This window comes from Sus scrofa, chromosome 15, assembly GCF_000003025.6.
Source record: "Sus scrofa isolate TJ Tabasco breed Duroc chromosome 15, Sscrofa11.1, whole genome shotgun sequence".
Classification (NCBI taxonomy): Eukaryota; Metazoa; Chordata; class Mammalia; order Artiodactyla; family Suidae; genus Sus; species Sus scrofa.
In genome coordinates, this window is record NC_010457.5 from 120,606,953 (window position 1) to 120,626,037 (window position 19,085).

At 42.4% G+C, this 19,085-nt stretch overlaps 1 protein-coding gene across 1 annotated transcript in view; it reads left to right on the top strand.

The window, feature by feature from the left end:
- The window catches only part of CNOT9 (CCR4-NOT transcription complex subunit 9), a 31,850-nt gene extending 16,599 nt beyond the window's left edge, over window positions 1–15,251 (top strand). Inside the window, 4 exon segments of the mRNA XM_001925220.5 lie at window positions 5,664–5,773; window positions 10,469–10,567; window positions 11,055–11,146; window positions 12,672–15,251. Of these exon segments, the coding sequence (XP_001925255.3) occupies window positions 5,664–5,773; window positions 10,469–10,567; window positions 11,055–11,146; window positions 12,672–12,840 (470 nt within the window). The 3' untranslated portion in view covers window positions 12,841–15,251.

Genomic DNA, 19,085 nt, shown 5'->3' on the forward strand with positions numbered 1-19,085 from the left:
TACTAATAGTCACTGTTCTGTACATTATATCCCTGGGAATTATTTATCTTATAACTGGAAGTTTATACCTTTTAATCCCCTCCCAATTTATAGAAAAAAATTCACCAAAATTAATAAACCTCTAACTACACAAACTGAGAAAAAAGTAAGACAAATTATAAATATTATGAATGGAAGGGGGTACATTGTAAGACTCATACAACTAAGAAGATGATAAGGTAATATTGGTAAGAACTCTTTGCCCATAAATTTGACAACTAGGTGAAATGGACAAATTCCTTGACAAATACAGTCTGCTAAAGTGCACTCAAAAAAAAAAAAAAAAAAAAGATAAGCTGTTAGATAATAGTTTCTGTAGTTATAAAAATCTTCCAACATAGAAAACTGGAGTCCCAGATGTTTTCAGTTGGTTAATCTATCAAAAATTTAAAGAAGAAATAACACCAATTCTGTGAAACTTTTCCAGAACAGAGAGGGGAGGCTTTTCAACTCTTGGTGAGGCCAACATTGCTCTGATAATAAAACAGAAAAAGACATGAGAGAAGAATATAGGCCAGTATCCCTCATGAATATAGATGTAAAAATTCTCCAAAAAATTAGTAAATCAAATTCAACAATATATAAAAAGGATCACTATGATCAAGTAGGTTTTTTCCCAGGAAATCATGCTGGTTCAGCTTTCAAAAAAAACAATCATGGGAGTTCCCTTGTGGTGCAGCAGGTTAAAGATCTGGCATTGTCACTGCAGCTGCCCAGGTCACTACTGTGGTACAGGTTCAGTACCTGATCTGGAACACATGCCATGGCATGCCAACAGCATGACAAAAAAAAAAAAAATCAGCCGTTATGATTGACTATATCAGCAGACTAAAGAAAAATCATATGATCATTTCTGTATTTTTTTTTAAAGAGCCTTTGAAGAGTTCCTACTGTAGGTGCAATGGCATCAGTCGCGTCTCTGGAGCACTGGGATGCAGGTTTGATCCCCAGCCCAGCGCAGTAGGTTAAAGGATCCATTGTGGCCACAACTGCGGCATAGGTTACAACTGATCGGATCTGATCCCTGGCCCAGGAGCTCCATATGCTGTGGGGCAGCCAAAAATAAAAATAGATAAAATTTTTTACAAAGCCTTTGACAAAATTTAGTACCCATTCATGATAAAAACTCCAGCAGAGTAGGAATAAAGGGGAACTTTCTCAACCTAATAAAGTACTAAATAAATAAATAACACCAAACCTTGCAGTTAAGATCATAGTTAATGTGAAAAACTGAATGGGGAGTTCCGTTGTGGCTCAGCGGAAAACAAATCTGACTAGTATCCATGAGGATGTGGGTTTGATCCCTGGCTTCCATTCAGTGGGTTAAGGATCCGGCATTGCCATGAGCTGTGGTGTAGGTCGCAGATGCAGCTCGGATCTGGTGTTGCTGTGGCTATGGTGTAGGCCAGCAGCTTAGCTCCAATTTGATCCCTAGCCTGGGAACTTCATATGCTGTACTTGCAGCCCTAAAAAGCAAAAAAAGAAAAAGAAAAACTGAATGTTGTCCCCCTAAGATTAAGACCAAAGCAAGGACGTTCATTCTTACCACTCTTACTCAATCTCATCCTTGATATCCTACCTGGTACAGTGAGGCAAGAGAAAAAAATTTAAAAAGGCATACAAATTAAAAAGGAAAAAATAAAATATTGACTGCATCTTGAAATAATTATAAATGGAGTATAATCTTTAAAAACTCTGAATTAGGAGTTCCCGTCATGGCGCACCGGAAACAAATCCGACTAGGTTGAGGGTTCGATCCCTGGCCTCACTCAGTGGTGTAGGTCACAAACTCGGCTCGGATCTGGCATTGCTGGGGCTGTGGTGTAGGCTGGCAGCTACAGCTCCAATTAGACCCCTAGCCTGGGAACCTCCATATGCTGCAGTTGCGGCCCTAAAAAGACCAAAAAAAAAAAAAAAAAATTAAATTAAAAACCGAGTCACTCTATTGTATACCTGTAACATATAGTATTGTAGAGCAACTACAATTTTTTTTAATTTTAAAATGTAAGACTATTCACAGGCATAGTTAACTGCATTGAAAAATCTTGAAGACTATAGAATAAAACTGCTAAAACTAGTGGACTTAAGGTTTAGTATACAAAAATCAATTATATTTTTGTATGCTTGCAATGAGCAAATTGAAATTTCACCAAAACTTGAAAACCTTAGGTGTAAATCTTATAAACTATGTGCAAAATCTACATTTAAACTACAAAACAATGATAAAAGAAATCAAAGAGCTAAATAAATACAGAGATACCACCTTCATCCATTTGTATATCAGTGATTCAATATTAAGATATTGATATCTGATACATGGATTTAGAGCAATTCTAACAAAATCTCAGTAGGATTTTTGATAGAAATGACAAATTGATCCTAAAATTTTATCTAGAAAGGCAAATGAACCATAGTATCCATTTTTTTTAAAGAAGGATAAAACTGGAAGACATACTACCTGATTTCCAGACCTGTTGGAAAACTACAGTAGTCAAGACTGGTATTGGAGGAAAAGGGGGGTGGATTTATAGATGGGTGGAGCAGAATGAACAGTACAAAAATAGACACACACAAAACATGGTCAGTTGGATTTTTGACAAAAGTGGCAAAGAGAATTTATACTGAAGAAAGCATAGTCTTTAGGAAATTCCCTTTTGGCACAGCAGGTTAAGGATCCAGCGTTGCCGCAGCTGTGGTGATGGCTGCAACTGCAGTGCAGGTTTGATCCTGGCCCAAGAATTTCCACATGCTGGGACACACACATACACACACACGAAAAAGCATAGTCTTCAATAAGTGGTACTGGGCCAATTGGATGTCCATATGTAAAGCAGTGAACCACAATTCATACCTTGTACTCCATACGAAAATTCGCTCAAAATGGCTTTTAAACCTACATATAAAAAATCTAAATGAGATAGTAATTTGACATCTGCTGTAGGCCATATTAGGAAATTGTGATGTGTGCTGTTTAGAGATGTAACATTTATAGGTTGCCATTTCTGGTTAAAGTACATGATATTCCTTATTCTCTCCTAAAGTGGTTGGCTTTATTTATATATATTTTTTGTCTCCTTTCTAGGGCCACACCCATGGCATATGGGGTTCCCAGGTTAGGGGTCACATCAGAGCTGTACCTGCCGGCCTACACCACAGCCACAGCAATGCCAGATCCAAGCCTGTCTGTGACCTACACCACAGCTCACGGCAACAGTGGATCCTTAACCCACTGAGCAAGGCCAGGGATGGAACCTGCTTCCTGATGGATACTAGTCACATTCGTTGCCGCTAAACCATGACAGGAACTCCCTGAAGTTATAGCTTCTTTTTCTTTTTCTTTGCTTTTCTTTTTTGGGAGGGGGGCTGCACCCAAGGCATACGAAAATTCCCAGGCTAGGAGTCGAATCAAAGCTGTAGCTGCGGGCCTACACCACAGCTCATGGCAATGCCAGGTCTTTAATCCACTAAGCAGGGACAGGGATTGAACCTGTGTCCTCATGGATACTGTTTGGCTTCATTACTGCTGAGCCACAGTGAGAACTCCTAAAGTGATTGGCTCTAGTTTTTGCAAATTTAGTTAACTAAGGTCTTTTCTGGTGATGCATAAGACAGCTCAGAGAATAGTCACAGTTTAATGGGTCTCTGTCTCCCTGTGTACAAAATGGAGAGGCTATCATTTAACTCTGTCTGTCACCTGGTCAGTGGTGTTAGTTTAGAAACCAACACAGTAATAAAATTGGAATAAATTTTAGAAATAATTTCTTCCAGCTCTTTTATATGAAAACAGGCCCTAAACCACAGCAATATCTTCTTAGAACCACCTCCTGGAGTAATGACAATAAAAACAAAAATAAACAAATGGGACTTAATTAAACTTAAAAATTTCTGCACAGTAAAGGAAACCCTAAACAAAACAAAAAGACAACTGACAGATTGGGAGAAAATATTTGCAAATGAGCTGACTGACAAGGGATTAATCTCCAAAATTTATAAACACCTCCCACAGCTCAAAACCAAAAAATCAACAATCCCATCAAAAGATGGGCAGGATATCTAAACAGACATTTCTCCAAAGAAGACATACAGATCGTCAAAAAACACATGAAAAGATGTTCAGCATCACTAATTATTAGAGAAATGCAAAAAGTCTACGAACAATAAATGCTGGAGAAGGTGTGGAGAAAAGGGAACCCTATTACACTGTTGGTGGAAATGTAAATTGATGCAACCACTGTGGAAAACAGGATGGAGATTCCTCAGGAAAACTAAAAATAGAACTACCATTTGATCCAGCAATCCCACTCCTGGGCATCTACCCAGAGAAAACCATGACTCGAAAAGATACATGTACTCCAATGTTCATTGCAGCACCATATACAATAGCCAAGACGTGGAAACAACCTAGATGTCCATCGACAGAGGATGGATAAAGAAGATATGGTACATATACACAATGAAAAATTACTCAGCCATTAAAAGGAAAGAAATACCAGCATTTTTAGCAACATGGATAGACCTAGAAATTACCATGCTAAGTGATGTCAGTCAGACAGTGAGACATCAACATCAAATGTTATCACTTACATGTGGAATCTGAAAAAAAGGACACAATGAACTTTGCAGAACAGATACTGACTCACAGACTTTGAAAAACTTATGGTTTCCAAATGAGACAGGTTGGGGGGCGGTGGGAGGATGGGCTGGGGGTTTGGGATGGAAATGCTATAAAATTTGGTTGTGGAGTTCCTGTCGTGGTGCAGTGGAAGTGAATCCAACTAGGAACCATGGGGTTGCGGGTTCGATCCCTGGCCTCGCTCAGCGGGTTAAGGATCCGGCGTTGCTGTGAGCTGTGGTATAGGTTGCAAGACTTGGCTTGGATCTAGTGTTGCTGTGGCTCTAGCGTAGGCCGGCAGCAACAGCTCCGATTAGACCCCTTGCCTGGGAACCTCCATATGCCGCTGGTGCGGCCCTAAAATGACAAAAAGGTGAAAAAAAAAAAAATTGGTTGTGGTGATCATTGTACATCTATAAATGTAATAAAATTCATTTTAAAAAAAGAAAGAAACAGAGACCTGCAACAGGAAGGTAACTTTATCAAACTTAGATAAACTAGTTGTGGAACCAGAATTAGAATCCAGATGTTTCTTGTTTGGGTATGCCTTACAATATTTGTGCTTTTTGGGTAAGAGGGGAAGTAATTTTTATATGTCTGTTGTGAAGTAGGATTCATGCTGACAGCATTTCTTTGCTACCTGGGAATATGCTTTAATACTGATGTAGAATTCTCTCTTACCTAAGATAGGTGGAGAATAGATGGTGATATTATTATATGATTGTCTACCAAGAATGATAGAAAAATGATTTAGATGACTAAACTGATGCCGACTCTGTGATAGACCAAACTTGGTACCTTATCTTTTAGTGTTGACTGGTAATAGTCAACCTGTTGTTGGTTTTTTTTTTTTTTTTTTTTTTTTTTTAAACAAGGGTATGAATCTGATTCTCTGACATATAAATCACAGTTTGTGTTGTAATGTTATTTAAGTTCTGCATCAGCTGAATGAACAATTTTAGTTGGAAACCTTGACTCTGAAATAATTTTGTTTGTCCTTATTTTCTTTTAGGGGCCCTGGTAAAAACAGATGAGCAGGAAGTAATCAACTTCTTATTGACAACAGAAATTATCCCTTTGTGTTTGCGCATTATGGAATCTGGAAGTGAACTTTCTAAAACGGTGTGTGCTTTTATCTTAATTAGATTCTGTATTGTGTTAACTCTTGGGCTACTTCTTCATGGTTGTGGCATCATTTTCTTCATTCTTTCGGGTGTTTTGAAATTTTCATGAATTTTTTTTCTTTTTTGAAATAAAAACTGTAGTATAATGATGACTTAAAAACCCAGACCTGGGAGTTCCCATTGTCAGAGAATCAGATTCATGATCCCTGGCCTCGCTTAGTTACAGATGTGGTGTTGCCACAGCCTGCAGTGTTGATTGCAGGTACGGCTTGGCTATGGCTGTATCATAGGCCTCAGCTGCAGCTCTGATTTGACCCCTAGCCAGGGAACTTCCATTTGCTGCAGATGTGGCTGTAAAAAGGAAAAGAAAAGAAATATAGGATGGTGGAGTTCTCTTCTGGAGCAGTAGATTAAGGATCTGGTGTTTTCACTGCAGCAGGCTAAGTCACTGCTTTGGCGTGGGTTTGATCCCTGGCCCAGGAATTTTCACATGCTGCAGGCACAGCCAAAAAAAAGAAAGAAAGAAATAGGTTTTTCATGGAGTTCTCGTCGTGGCTCAGTGGTTAACGAATCTGACTAGGAACCGCAAGGTTGCGGGTTCAATCCCTGGTCTTGCTTAGTGGGTTAAGGATCCAGCATTGCTGTGAACTGTGGTGTAGGTTGCAGACGTGGCTCGGATCTGGCATTGCTATGGCTCTGGCGTAGGCCAGCAGCTACAGCTTCAATTGGACCCCTGGCCTGGGAACCTCCATATGCCGCGGAGCAGCCCTAGAAAAGGCAAAAAAAGACAAAAAAAGAAATAGGCTTTTTCAAGTTGGCTTCTTATGGCTGGGACAGAAGAAGACTCATTTCTTCTTCCAGGAGCCTTCATCCTAATGACCCTTCCCCTGTTTGTATTCCTTGCCCATTATATTAATTCATTCTTGATATGTAGAGGTTCCCATTGACCTTAATGCATCTCCTATCCTGCCTTTTATGGTTGATGTCAGTTCCTAGCAGGTCTTTGGTAAGCAAGACCTTACCGTGTTCACTTTTTATGTACCATACTTAGTCTAATGCTTTCCCATAGTAGACACCCAGTAAAGCAGAGGTTCTCAAATAGAGCTGTGTGATATAATCACCAGCAAAATGTTCTAAAAATATCAACATCCAGGTCCCATCTCTGACCTACTGAACCATTCTCTAAGCTGATAAAGTCTTGACATTTGCTTTTTTTTTTTTGTTTTCTTGTTTTTTAATTCCCTGGGTGAGTAGATAGTAAAAGTTATTTTGGAAAGCTCTTTGACAGTATCCACTATAAACATAAGCCTACCCTATGACCTAGCAGTCCCACTCCTGCAAATACACCCAAGAAAAATGAGCTCTCATGTATAGCAAAAGATGTGTAGAGCATTTTTATTCATGAAGGACAAATTGTAATATAGTTACAAAAGGAACTACTCAGTAATTAAGAAGAATGAATTGCCTCTTTTTTTTTTTTTCTTTTCTTTTCTTTTAGGCCCACACCTAGGGGTCTAATCAGAGCTACAGCTGCTGGCCTATGCGACAGCCACAGCAATGCCAGATCTGAACCGTATCTGCAACCTACACTACAGCTTATGGCAATACCAGATCCTTAACCCACTGAGCAACCTCATGGCTCGAAGTTGGATTTGTTTTCACTGCGCCATGATGGGAACTCCCAAATGAATTGCTGATACAAGAAAAATAGATAACATTATGTCAAGCGAAAGAAGCTGTACCCATATGAGTTACTATATGACCATGTATGTGAAATTCAAGAACAGGCAAAACCAATCAGTGAGGAAGTGCCTGCTGGGGCACAGCAGGATCAGTGGTGTCTCTGGAATGCTGGGATGCGGGTTAGAACCCCAGCCCGGCACAGTGAGTTAATAAGGATCTGGCAAGGCACTGCCACAACTACCACAACTGCCACATATGTTGTAACTGTGGCTTGGATCTGATCCCTGGCCCAGGAACTCCATATGTCTTGGGGTGGCCAGGAAAAAACCAACAAAAATCCAGCCAGTGAGGACAAATCAGAATAGTGGTTACTTCTCAGGGAAGGATATTGACCTGGAAAAGGTACAAGAGAATCTTTTGGGTTGCTAGAAATGTCCTATGTTTTAATTCTGGTTGTAGTTCACAAATGTTTACCAAGGGTGTTCTTGTCGTGGCTTAGTGGTTAACAAACCCAACCAGCATCCGTGAGGACGCGGGTTCAATCCCTGGCCTCGTTCAGTGGGTTAAGGATCTGGTACTGACATGAGCTGTGGTGTAGGTCACAGACACAGCTCAGATCCCGCACTGCTGTGGCTGTGGCGTAGGCTGGTGGCTACAGCTCCGAATGGACCCCTAGCCTGGGAACCTCCATATGCCACAGATTCGGCCCTAAAAAACAAAAAGACCAAAAAAAAAAAAAAAAAAAATGTGTACCTAGGTAAAAATTAATCAAGATGCACTTAAGATTAATACACTTTAACACGTTATATACTGTGTGTGTTTGTGTTAGTTTCCCTTTGCTGTTATAACAGATTGCCACAAGCTTCGTGGCTTAAAACCATATTCATTCTCTGGAAGCCAGAAATCGTAAATTAGTTTCACTAAGCTAGTCAGGGTGCTGGTAAAGACCATGTTTCCCCTGGAGGATTGAGGGAAGAGTCCCCTTCTTTGCCTTTTCCAGCTTCTAGAATTGTATTTCTTGGCTCATTCCCCCCTCCTCCATCTTGAAAGTCAGCAGTGTAGCTTGTTCAGATCTCTGCTTGTCACATGACCTTCTCTATGGTCTTTGGTCAAATCTCTCTCCACCTCCCTCATAAAAGGGCAAGTGATGATTACATTTAAGGGCCACCTGGATAACCCAGGCTGGTTAGTTCCCCACCTACTTTCCCCCCACTCCCACCCAGATTCTCAGCATAATCACATCTGCACAGTCCCTTTTGCCATGTAAGGTAGCAACCCCAGGGTCTGGTGATTAAGACCTGGATATCTTTGGGGGCCATTATTTAGCCAACCACAGTGTTACAGTCCAGTAAAATAGAATAAAACAAATAATTCCCACATTTGGCTTTGATGAGAATTATTATAATAATTATTTGACTTGAATTAACTTAGTATTGTTTTTAAATCCCTTCTGTGTAAGAGTTAGCTTAAATTAAGGATATTCTTTATGACTGTTGGAACCATTTTCAAAGGGAAAATCTTATTTTCTTGGAATTCCCTCTCTGTGGCATAGCAGGCTAAGGATCTGACGTTATCTCTGCAGTGGCTCAGGTCCCTGCTGAGGCATGGATTTGATGCCCAGCCAGGCACAGTAAGTGAAGGATCTGGCAGGTGTAGCCAAAAAAAAATTTTTTTTTATTTCTTAAGAATAGGAAAAGACGGAGTTCCTGTCGTGGCTCAGTGGTTAACGAATCCGACTAGGAACCATGAGGTTGCGAGTTCAATCCCTGGCCTTGCTCAGTGGGTTAAGGATCCCACATTGCTGTGGCTCTGGCGTAGGCTTGCAGCTACAGCTCCAATTAGCCGTGCTGTGCCACAGTGGCAACTCCAGAATGGTAGCCTGGGAACCTCCATGTGCCACGGGAACAGCCCTAGAAAAAGCAAAAAGACACACACACAAAAAAAATAGGAAAAGCCTTACTTAACTCATTTGGTGAGGCATAGCTAAATCTCTAAAATTATCTTGGCCCATGAAAAAGAGAAGAAACTGTATTCAAACTAGGTTTAGATCTCACCATGCAACTAGTAGCTTTGTCACTTGGAACCTTAACCTTAATAATAACCTGTTATTGATTAACATTTATACTTGACACATAGTTGGTGTTCAGAAACTGAGAAAGTCTCTTTGTTTTTAAGAATTTGATAATTACCTACCCTTTTATGTAAAATGAGAGTATCTCATGGGTTTGTTGTGAAAATACAATAACGCAGGTTATAGCTTTAGGAAAAATTCTGGCTATGTAATAAGCATTCAATATGGTAATATTTATTTATTTATTTGCTTTTTAGGGCCACACCCATGGTCTATGGAGGTTCCCAGGCTAGGGGAACTCTGCTACAGCTGCCAGCCTACGCCAGAGCCACAGCAACGCAGGATATGAGCCGTGTCTGCAACCTGTACCATAGCTCATGGCAACGCTGGATCCTTAACCCACTGAGTGAGGCTAGGGATTAAACCCGCAACCTCATGGTTACTAGTCTGATTCTTTTCTGCTGTGCCACAGTGGGAACTCCAGTATGGTAATATTTATTAATTTTGCTGTATTACACGTTTCTTTCTTTCTTTTTTTTTTTTTTTTTTTTGTCTTTTGTTTTTTAGGGCCGCACCTGCGGCATATGGAGGTTCCCAGGCTAGGGGTCCAATCGGAGCTATAGCTGCCAGTCATGGCCCCAGCCACACCAGATCCGAGCCATGTCTGCGACCTACACCACAGCTCACAGCAATGCCAGATCCTTAACCCGCTGAGCGAGACCAGGGGTCAGACCTGCAAGCTCATGGTTCCTAGTCAGATTCATTTCCTCTGTGCCACGACAGGAACTCCGTATTACACATTTCTTATCAAGTAAGTTATATAGAATGTAAGGGCCTTTGCTTAATTTTCTGCTTCATGGTTATTTCTGGGAAGTGCGTAGATGGTCGGAAGACAAATCTGAGCAATGTTTTTAGCTTCTTACTTTTGTTTTACTCCAGGTTGCCACATTCATCCTCCAGAAGATCCTCTTAGATGACACTGGTTTGGCTTATATATGCCAGACATATGAGCGTTTCTCCCATGTTGCCATGATCTTGGTGAGTTTTCACCTACCCTCTTTGTAACTGCTTGTGATCACGTAGCTTAATCCCTTTGCAGTCAACACTGAGCAGCTTCAATCTTCTAATCAGAAATAAAAACCATGGAACTTTTGGAGTTCCCGTCGTGGCTCAGTGGTTAACGAATCCAACTAGGAACCATGAGGTTGCGGATTCAATCCCTGACCTTGCTCTGTGGGTTAAGGATCCGGCATTGCCGTGAGCTGTGGTGTAGGTCACAGACTCAGCTCAGATCCCGAGTTGCTGTGGCTCTGGTGTAGGCCGGCAGCTACAGCTCCGATTAGACTCCTAGCCTGGGAACCTCCATGTGCCGCAAGAACAGCCCCAGAAAAGGCAGAAAGACCAAAAAAAAAAAAAAAACCATGGACTTTGTATAACAGTTCTTATTATCTGATTTCTGATGTCAACTAGGATTATTTTGTGTTTTGTATGTTTTTTCCTACCCCACCTCATTTGGGGGAAACAGGGTAAGATGGTCCTGCAGCTATCCAAAGAGCCTTCTGCCCGTCTGCTGAAGCATGTAGTAAGATGCTACCTTCGACTCTCAGATAATCCCAGGTAAACATTTATAGGATTAATAGGACTTTTGGGAAATACTCTGGTGAGTGGTACTCCATCTCATGGCATAGCTCCTGTATCTTCAGGACAGGGAAGGGGTAAAACTATATTTAGCTTGTCTGATACAGACTTTGATTAATTCCTTTTAAAATCTGAAGTGCTGGGAGTTCCTGTCGTGGCTCAGTGGAAACGAATCTGACTAGCGTCCATGGGGACGCAGGTTCGCTCCCTGGCCTTCCTCAGTGGGTTAAGGATCCAGCATTGCTGTAAGCTGTGGTGTAGGTCACAGACGCGGCTTGGATCTAGCCCATTGCTGTGGCATGTGGCGTAGGCTGGCAACTATAGTTCCAATTCGACCCCTAGCCTGGAAACTTCCAAATGCTGCAGGTGTGGCCCTAAAAAGAAAAAGTAAAATCTGCAGTGCTGTATTTAAAAATTCACCCAAGGAGTTTCCTGGTGATCTAGAAGGTAAAATTTGGCATTGTCACTGCTATGGTTCTGGTTTGATCCCTGGCCCAGGAACTTCTGCATGCCGTGAGCCCAGCCAAAAGATAAAAAACAAATAAAAATAAAAACCCATCCAAGTTTTCTCCCCACTGGATTTCCAAGAGAGTTCCTCTACATTTCCAAGAGAGTTCACATTACTCCTGTGGTTTGAGCCTTCTGTTGCTGTTCCAGGTGGTCAGAAAGAAAAGTATATCATCAAAAAAAAAAAAAACCTCTTAAGAAAGGAGTAGGCCCAGAGGGCTCTTGAATTGTATTTCCAATTCTCTTCTTGATTCCTGTAAAGTCCTTGAGCTCATTATTTTATCTCCCTATGTTTGTAATCTTTCTGCCAGAAATCATACATTGTAGATACAGTGCATTTTAGAAATATTTGACCTTTTGCTTTGTAATTCCATAATTCATCCTGAAAGCCATTTGCTCAGATTTTGCTAAATCACATAATGGGTTGATTTCTGTGTTCCTAGGAATGGGGATAACTTGATTTAGTGTGAACTCAGCCTCCTGCCACTGAGGTTACTTAAGCCCTATTTCTTTGACAGTAGGCATCTCTTCTTTAGTAGTTCTTGTTTTCACCAAAGTTTGAAAATAGGTTTATTTAAAACTACTTGAATAGGGAATTCAGCAGTACAAGTGGCTCAGTGGTAACAAACCTGACTAGTATTCATGAGGACGCGGGTTCGATCCCTGGTCTTACTCAGTGAATAAAGGATCCAGCATTGCCATGAACTGTGGTGTAGATCGCAGACGCAGCCCAGATCTGGCATTGCTGTGGCTGTGGTGTAGGCTGGCAGCTACAGCTCCAATTTGACCCCTAGCCTGGGAACTTCTACATGCTGCTGTTGTGGCCCTAAAAAAAAAAAAAAAAAAAAAAGAATTTTAATGGCTTCAAGTACCTTGACAGAGCCATAGGTTCCCAGGATTCTCTATATTTATGTGTAGGAAAGGGGCTCTTCCCTGTCCCCCCAAATGTGGATTTATTTGGTGGTCTCCCTGGTTGGTTTGTTTGTTTCTGATGTAGGGCACGTGAAGCGCTCAGGCAGTGCCTCCCTGACCAGCTGAAGGACACAACCTTCGCCCAGGTGCTAAAAGATGACACCACCACAAAACGCTGGCTTGCACAACTGGTAAAGAACCTGCAAGAGGGCCAGGTCACCGATCCCCGCGGTATACCCCTGCCCCCTCAGTGATCCTCCCTTGTCCCCTCCCATTACTCCCCCAAGTTGGGGAAGGGAGGGGGAAACCCATGAGGAAAACAGCTCAGGTTTTATCGCCGACCGGGAATAGACGACCTCAATGCTGAACTGCACTGGAGAAAGGGGCAAGGTACTCCCACTGAGGGGTACGAGCTGCCATCTCAGGCTGCCTTGAGGACCTGGGCTCCCTCTGCTACTCCCAGGAAATGGGCTCCTGACACAGCGGTCTGCTACCACAGCCCAGGAGGGTGTCAACACCAGCAAATGCTGTATCTGCAGCATGCCCAAGATGACCCTTCTCCCTCACCTCTACCCAGCCACTGGCAGGGAGGGGAGACAGGGGTGACAGCAGCAGCACTCTAGGCATGGTGAACGCCTGGGACCAAGCCATGAGGCGTTTTCTTATTTTGCCTTCCTGGAAGACTCAAGATGTGTCTCTTCATTCTCTCTCTCAGTATTTGTTTACTTTGGTGTTTGTTTTTTTTTTTTTTTAATCTCAGAGAGAGGTGTGTTTAGTGGACACAAGCTGTAATATTCAGCAAAACTTTGTCAGTTGGCACTGTTTACAAGTCTGTTAGCTGCATAAGCTCAATAAAAAGTTGGTCTGGGCATTACATCCCCTCTAGCAGGCCAATAGCTGCATGAGCTGTTGGGAGGAATGGGAGGCAGGGGAAGGACATAAAGCCAAAGGACAGCAGGAACCCATCGCCTAGTTCCCTTCCCTTTCCCATCTTCTACCCCCTGTTCTGGACGCCATAAGGACCTTAATTCTGGCTTTAGCTGCTAGTGTTTTCCTTCTTCACTTCCCTCCTATTAAAATAGATGTCTTAATTCATCAGGCTGTCCTGGAAGGGTATTTCATTGGGGGAGGAGAGGCAATGGTAGACCTCACCTTCAAGTCCTCAAAGATATTTTCCAGGTGGGCGTTCCCCTTGTGGTGCAGCGGAGATAATCCGACTAGTATTCGTGAGGACATGGGTTTGATCCCTGGCCCTGCTCAGTGGGTTAAGGATTTGGCGTTGCCATGATCTGTGGTGTAGGTCGAAGACATGGCTCAGATCCTGCATTGCTGTGGCTGTGGTGTAGGCCGGCAGTTGCAGCTCCAGTTCAACCCCTAGCCTGGGAACTTCCATATGCTGCAGGTGCGGCCCTTAAAAAAAAGCAAAAAAAAGTTATTTTCCAGGTGATTTTTTAAAAGGAAGGTGCCTGGGATTAAGACGATAGGCTACTTGATCCCATTCTTTGCTTTAGTGTGAATTTCTGCAGTTCTGTCTGTCTTCATGATTGTACTTGAAGCATTATTAGCTGAATGAGTTAATTTTATTTGGATTTAAAACGGAGGGCTGGACACTGCTTCTCAATCTGTTTTTGGATTTTTTTTGCGGGGGTCTTTTTGGACACATTCCCTTTTGGTCTATGGGAATTAACAGGGTCGCCACTAAGACATTTTCCACTTTTTCATATTGTGTTAGAGAATCCCCTTCCTTCTTTGGAGCTTTAGATGATTGTATTCACAATCCAGAGGCTTGAATCTGTAACCCGATGTAAACTGCTTTCCTTTCCGGCAGTCCTTCACCCTGATCACCTGCTCCGCTTGCTTGCTCATTCTCTAATCCCCATCTCCAATCACAAATGGGATTATTAACCCAACTAGAGAGAGACCAAGTATTTTCTGTCCATATCACACATAATTGAAGATGTCTCTGAACACGTTTGGGGAGGGTCTTAAAGGGGCAGGCTCAGAGAAACCTTTGCAGAGGCAGTTTTGCCAACACAAGGGCTCTTTCAAGCCGACTTTCACAAAGGGAGCCGGCCTTGTTAGTTGGCTTCTGTCTCTTCAGAGCCAGGAAAGTACGAATTAAGTAGCCTAGAATTAGGAAGGGTGGAATAAGCACTTACTCCCCTGCTTTCCAAAGTGAAGAGGAGAACCAGGCCAGCTCTCAATGTCAAGCCTGAAGAGCTCGTGGAGGAAGCCAAAAACAGCGTGGACTGGAAAAGCATCTTGACTCCCTTCAGCCAATAGTTTATGACCTGGAGGGTCCAACTGGGGTAACCCTGATTTTTGCCAACCGCCTTCCTGCTGAGCCAAAGTTTTCTCATTCTCCTTCCTCTAGGGAAGCAGCTGAGGCCCAGGGCCTTGCTCCCTGAGAAATTCTCTTCTCCATCTTTCGGTGCATTGGCCATGTTACTGTGCCAATAGTGTCTTAATTCTTGTTCCATCTATTCTCAGCTGGCTCTGGACCCCATGTAGGAGTTTGGGGGAGGGGTGGAAATGGGTATTGTTACCTGTGGTTGATCCTGATGCGTGTATAAAGAGACCCCCTCCCCTCATTTTGTGTTTTCCATCCCTCTCACTCCCTCAACAGGATTGAAATAAAACATGCTTCTGTTTTTAATAATAATAATTGTTCCTTTAAACTGGAGGTTTTATTTTGTCGGTATAGAAGTAGCTCAGCACTTTGGTCAGGTGGTTCTCATCAACCCTGGCTCTCCCTCTGTCTGCCTACATAGACACAGTACCCTACCAAAAAGACAGCAACAGTGCCTTTGTGGATAGGTTCTTTGAGAGAGTTACTGATGTATAAAAGCTGTTTGAGGGGGGGGGGTCCCGTTGTGGCTCAGCGGGTTAGGAACCTGACTAGTTGCATGGGGGCTCGATCCCTGGTCTCGCTCAGTGGGTTAAGGATCCAGTGTTGCCATGAGCTGTGGTGTAGGTCGCAGGCACAGCTCAGATCCCACATTGCTGTGGCTGTGGTGCAGGCCTGCAGCTGCAGCTCCGATTCAACTCCTAGCCTGGGAACTTCCTCATGCTGCAGGTATGGCCCTAAAAAGAGCAAAGAAAAAAAATTCACTTACAATAGCATAAGTCAAATAGCTCAAAACAGATATATCTAAAGATATATAGAATCTTTACATTGAAAACAATAAAATGTTCTTGGAAGAAATTAAAAACCAAATTAGGTGTGTGGTCAGATCATGTATAGTCAATTCACCTAATATTTTTCTTCCTTGGTATAGGTTAGCTTCTATCTATTGGAAGCAAAATAGAAACTTGCCTATATTCTCAGCTATTTGGAAATATCACTATGAAAGTTTCACAATACTTAGTTCAAGATAACAGAGTTTAGAAACATTTCTGGAGTTCTCTTGTGATGCAGCAGGTTAAGGGTCTTGACATGGTCTCTGCTGTGGCACAGGTTCAATCCCTGACCCAGGAACATGCTGCAGGCATGGCCAAAAAAAATTTTTTCAGGGATGACTACAATCTGACAAAACATGTAAGAATATTTTGAAAATAAAAAATTTAAATATATTTTTTTTTTTTTTTTTTTTTTTTTTTTTTTTTTTGTCTTTTTTGTTGTTGTTGTTGTATTTCTTGGCGCTCGCGGCATATGGAGTTCAGGCTAGGGTCAAATCGGAGCTGCAGCACGCCTACGCCAGGCCACAGCAACGGGATCCGAGCCGTGTCTGCACCTACCACAGCTCACGGCACGCCGGACGTTAACCCACTGAAGGCAGGGACCGAACCCGCACCTCATGTTCCTAGGGATCGCTAACATGCGCCACGAGGGAACTCATAAATATATTTTTTTTAAAAGACCAACATAGGTGAAGAGACATATTTTATCATCTCCATGGATTGGAAAATAGTATTGTAATGATGTCAGTTCTCTCAAATTGATCTGGTGAAATTCAATTCTAAATAAAATCCCAGTGGGTTTATTTTTGTGGAAATTAACAATCTGATTCTGAAATTTGCATGGAAATAGAGTGCCAAAACAACCAAGGCTGTCTTGACTAAGAAGGAAATTGGAGTCCTTCCACACCCAGGTATCTTTTTCTTTAACTTTCAATGTTTTAATGCCACCTTTTGATAAATAGCATATACTTGTGTTTTGTGACCTTTCCTGAAAGTTTTGTCTCTTGCTATGGAATATTACATCCTTTGTATTTTTTATTCTGAATTCTATCACCTTGTTTATCTTCTAGCTCCTTTTCCCCCGTTCTCTTGGATTTTGTTTTTGGGTTTGTTGGGGTTTTTTATTTCTTGACAAGGAGGTTGTTTTTGTTTTTTTCGGGAATAAAAGTAGCTACATATTCTCTGGTTTTTTTAAAGTTATATATCCTGTGAGTTCCCATCGTGGCTTACTGATAACAAACCAACTAGTATCCATGAGGATGCGGGTTCCATCCCTGGCCTCACTCGGGTTAAGGATCTGGTGTTGCTTTGAGTTGTCACAGATGTGGCAGCTTGGGTCCTGTGTGGCTGTGGCTGTGGCTGTGGCTGTGGCCAGCAGCTGCAACTCCCATTCAACCCCTAGCCTGGGAGCTTCCATATGTTACAGGTGTGGCCCTGAAAAGCAAAGCAAAGCAAAAAAAGAAAAAAAAAGGTTGCATATCCTGGCTTTTAATTCAACAGGTGGTCTCATATTGATGATTTCTGAGATAGAATTTAAGATTTTCAGTTGCCTTTTTGACCACCAAGAAGAGGGACTTTATTTCAGAAGTTTAAGTCATTTGGTTGATGATCTGGGGGAACAAGTCTCTGAAACCCCAGCCTAATTCCTGAGAAGCAGAGAAGTTTAGGGCATTTCCTTTGGGTGTCACAGAGAAGATCTAGGCTTGCCTATGTGGCCATGTGACAGTACATTGTTAGGTCTCCTTCTTGGCCAGCTGCACCTTCATTTCAATTTAGGGCTTCTAGGCCTTTCCTGGGCATGATTCCCAGAAAGTCCCTGTGCTGTTGCTGCCCTGATCAGGTTTCTGGATCTGTTAATAATAGACAGCAGTGGGGGAAGGGCCAGGATCATTATGGCAATAGGAACAGCTAAACCAGATGGACAGTTCTGTGCACTGGGCCCTGTCTACTCCCTTCCTGGATCTAAGGAGCATCCTGCAGTGGCCATGTCTTCTAAGCCGCTCTGTGGAGCCCATGTTAATCTTAAGAAAATTTCCCAAGTGCTTGTCTCAAATATCAGAACTGGTGATCTGGGGAGCACTGAGGTGAGAACACTGGAACAGAATGTTTGAGGTTCAAACTACCATAAAATCCAGGAGGGGTAATAATGCCCCTCACAGAACCCCAGAAGGGAAGGAGTTTGGGCCACAGTTAGGTGAGGCAAGCAGTGACTGGGAAAACTATAATCCTGGAACCTAGAGGGGAGTGGGAAAGGTGAAAGGGGAGTGGAAACGGAAGAGTTAGACAAGCATGTGGGACATAAAATATGAAGTCAGCACAGGTTTAAATCTTGTTGCCTCCTAACCCTTTTTTCCTTGAACGGCCTCCCTCTTCTGCCTCTACTCCTTGCATACACCTTTTCCTCTGTCAAAACCTGTCTTAGTACAGTAAACTCAAGTATAAATTATGAAAGACCCACAAGGTTTCAGAAATTACTAGTTACTAAAGGTGAAACCCTTGTATTGTAAAATATAATACAGATACAGAAAACTACATGAAGAAAATGTAGAGCTTTCTGTTGTTATGAAGTGAAGACCCTCCTTAGCACCCAGGGCCAGAAATAGAACTTGGCCAGGCTATTTCAGAAGCCGGCTATGTTGTGCCCCACTCCATTACAACTGCCTCCTCCCCAAAGTAACCACTATCCTGACGTTTATGGTAATCACTTAGGAGGATTTTATTTTAATGGGACTAAAGGTTTAGCTATAAATAATCACTAATGGTAGAATATTACGCACTTGAGCGATGTTTGGAGAAGCCACAAGAGGCAGCCAGATCTCAGTGTTCTCAAAAATTGCACCACTTCATACAGTTAGTTCCCTCTGTGCCTATGATCAAGATACACTTCACTGGAAGAGCATCCCACAGAAATCCAAGTACAGGGCTGTGCCCTGCGCCCTCAGCTTCGTGCTGTTGTTCACTGATGCAGCAAAAGCCATACCTGACAGTCTTCCCAAGGCAGAGCAAAAGTAGGTCCCAGCTCACCGCCTGGGGAGTGTCAGGCACTGGCCATCTCTGCTGCCAACATGTGAGTTCAGGACATTGCCTAAACTTCCCTGAGCCTCAGTTTCCCACTGTGAAGTATGGGGCCTTAATAAAGCCCTTTATAAACCCCTATTCCTCTAACTTGGTCCTGTTTCCTCAGTCTTGGTTTCTGTTTCCACTGTCTATTTATACACGCTTGTAAAAAGCTCATTACTGTCCTTTCCCAGTGGGGTGTCTTTCCCAGCCTTGTGCCTGACCCTTATACAACAGGGTCTGCTTCATTTCTACACATACC